The sequence below is a fragment of the Mandrillus leucophaeus genome, unplaced genomic scaffold (genome assembly GCF_000951045.1).
Source record: "Mandrillus leucophaeus isolate KB7577 unplaced genomic scaffold, Mleu.le_1.0 Scaffold1344, whole genome shotgun sequence".
Classification (NCBI taxonomy): Eukaryota; Metazoa; Chordata; class Mammalia; order Primates; family Cercopithecidae; genus Mandrillus; species Mandrillus leucophaeus.
In genome coordinates this window covers 266,178-268,719 of record NW_012101304.1, presented here as the reverse complement: position 1 = coordinate 268,719, position 2,542 = coordinate 266,178, and the positions used below count along the sequence as shown (strand labels likewise).

At 40.1% G+C, this 2,542-nt stretch overlaps 1 protein-coding gene across 1 annotated transcript in view; it reads left to right on the top strand.

Moving 5' to 3' along the window:
* The window catches only part of MUC19 (mucin 19, oligomeric), a 205,316-nt gene that overhangs the window by 106,613 nt on the left and 96,161 nt on the right, over nucleotides 1-2,542 (top strand). Inside the window, 1 exon segment of the mRNA XM_011973120.1 lies at nucleotides 3-131. Coding sequence (XP_011828510.1) covers nucleotides 3-131 — 129 coding nt within the window.

Genomic DNA, 2,542 nt, shown 5'->3' with positions numbered 1-2,542 from the left:
ACCATCCGCTGGAATAACAGGTACAAATGGACTATCAGGTCAAGTGACAGGGACAACTGGACTATCAGTTGGCACAACCACTGTAACAGGAAGAACAGGAGAGCCAGGAAGTGAGGTTACAGTCCCTGAAGGCAAGTCTAGTTAGCTAAAGATAGGTCATTTAATATGAACAACGTAATTTTTGGTCTTCCAGACTTGAATCTGTGTAACTTTATCACAATTAAATATGTTATTAAGAACTCAAATTGGTGAACAATGAGGGGGCTTTCCAGAATATTAGACTTTTGGGGTTTATGTTTTCATGAGGGCTACTGTAGGTGTTGGCAAGGGATGCACAGCTGGAGCACCAGACTCTGGGGCCACTACAGTTGGGAACCCAGCAGGCATGGCTCACCTGGGTACTCTGGTGTGGTTCAACATAAGCCTGGCTAAGACCTCCAATTATGATTGTAAGATGAATCAATTATGATTTAACCAATGACCTAAATTGGGGAGAAATGATTAAGAGATGACCTAGATTTATCAATGTCTAAATTCGAATTTTACATAAGGGGCAGTAAGTTCATTATATTTACTAAGATGAACCATGTAAAGCTGATAATCAAGTAGGGCTTTAACCAGGCAAAACTGAAGAACCATATGTAACCAGCCCTAGAGCAGATGAAAGCAGGACCAGATTAACCACACCTGGAAAATCAGGCAAGTGGGGTTGGAAGAATTTGGTCGCAACTGTAGCTCAACGTAAGGTTTTCTTTTTTTTTTTTTTTCTTTTTCTTTTTCTTTTTTTCTTAAGACAGAGTCTCACTCTCACCCAGGCTGGGGTGCAGTGACAAGATCTCAGCTCACTAAAATCTCTGCCTCCCAGGTTCAAGCAATTGTCATGCGTCAGTCTCCCAAATAGCTGGGATTACAGGCATGCACCACTGTGCCTGGCTATTTTTTTATTTTTATTTTAGTTTAGTTTTAGTAGAGACAGAGTTTCACTGTGTTGGCCAAACTGGTCTCGAACTCCTAACCTCAAATGATCTGCCCGCCTTGGCCTCCCAAACCAAACATAAGGTTTTCTGGTCAATGTAATTATGGTAATGAGTATATTGTAAATAAGGAAATTAGAAAGATCCAAATCATCTATTAGTTTTGTGCAAAAGTAATGGCAAAAACCATAATTACTTTTGCACCAACCTAATAGTATTTAGGACCTTAAATTTTGTTAGGTGTTTTAGGACTAGGGTGGAAGGAAAACAAATTATCTGTCTTTACAGTGCTGATTCTATCAGGAAACAAACCTTACATGAAGAAGCTTAAAGCAAGAAAATATTTGAGCACTTTTTGGGCAGCTAGGAACTGTTATGAGATGTGTAAACATGTCACTAATTTTCACAGCAACTACTGAGATAAGTGCTATTTTTGTTCACATTTTCAAATGAGGAAGTCAAGGAGAAGTTTAGTTAGCTGCTGTAAGTGATAATGTACACCAGGAAGGTCTGTCCTCAGAGCCTATTCCTTACCTTCTACACCATCCTCCCTCGTGTGGCAGTGGGTATAAACTAGAGCAGAAAGGAAATATATTCCCTGGAGGGGATATCTCGATGGAGTCTCAGATATGCCAAATGCCAACCTCCCAAAGAAAATCAGATTAATGAAAAGTCTACTATACCAGAAGTATTTGGACATTTTCTATTATAACAGCAGTGTCTCACATTTACTGTTTAATTAAATGTTGTTTAATTATTTTTATTGTCATCTGTGTGTCAGGCACTGTGATAAGTGTGTGGGCACAGAAGTGAATGAGTCTGACAGGGTCACTGCTCTCAGGACATCCTGTCTAGTGGGGGATTTAGCCAGTAAGAGAAAAGTATCTCAATAGTATTAAAATCAATGTTAAGTGCTGAGAATAAGGTGAGGGTGCCAGGAAAGTGACTTTCCACCTGGTGTCCCAAAGAATGAAGAAGCAGTAGTCAAAGAGGATAAGACAGGGAGGGAAATGCTAAGAAGAGCTCCATGGGGGAAATCACAGGCTCTTAGAAAGTTCAAGGTGGAAAGAGGCCAGGGTTCCCAGTGCCCTGTTAGGAAGCCAGAGGGTGTACAAAATAAGCCCAGAGAAGTCAGAAGGACCCTGATCACATAGAACAGAGCCTTGCCACACACGTTAAGGATTGTAGACTTGTTGCTAAGAGCTGAGGGAAGTTAACTGAAGGTGTGAGACAGAAGAGTGACATGATCAGGATTCCCATTTTTAAAAGATCAGTAAGACTGCAAATGTGAAGAATTGTGTAAGGCGAGAACGGAAGCAGAGAAATTTGTTAGGAAGTTATTGCTCAATCAAGGTAACAGGCAATGGTTTAAAATAAATTATGGTGGTGGATGGAAAAAAAGGGAAAAGTTCAAAACCTATTTTTTGAGAACCATCAAGGGGATTTGGCAGTGGTTTGATGGGGATTTTGTTAAGGGTATTTTTCAGGTTAATATTTAGTTGCTGGGATGGTGTTTCTATCAATTATTAAAATAGGGACTGTGAAGGAGCAGCAGTTTGTGGTGGGAA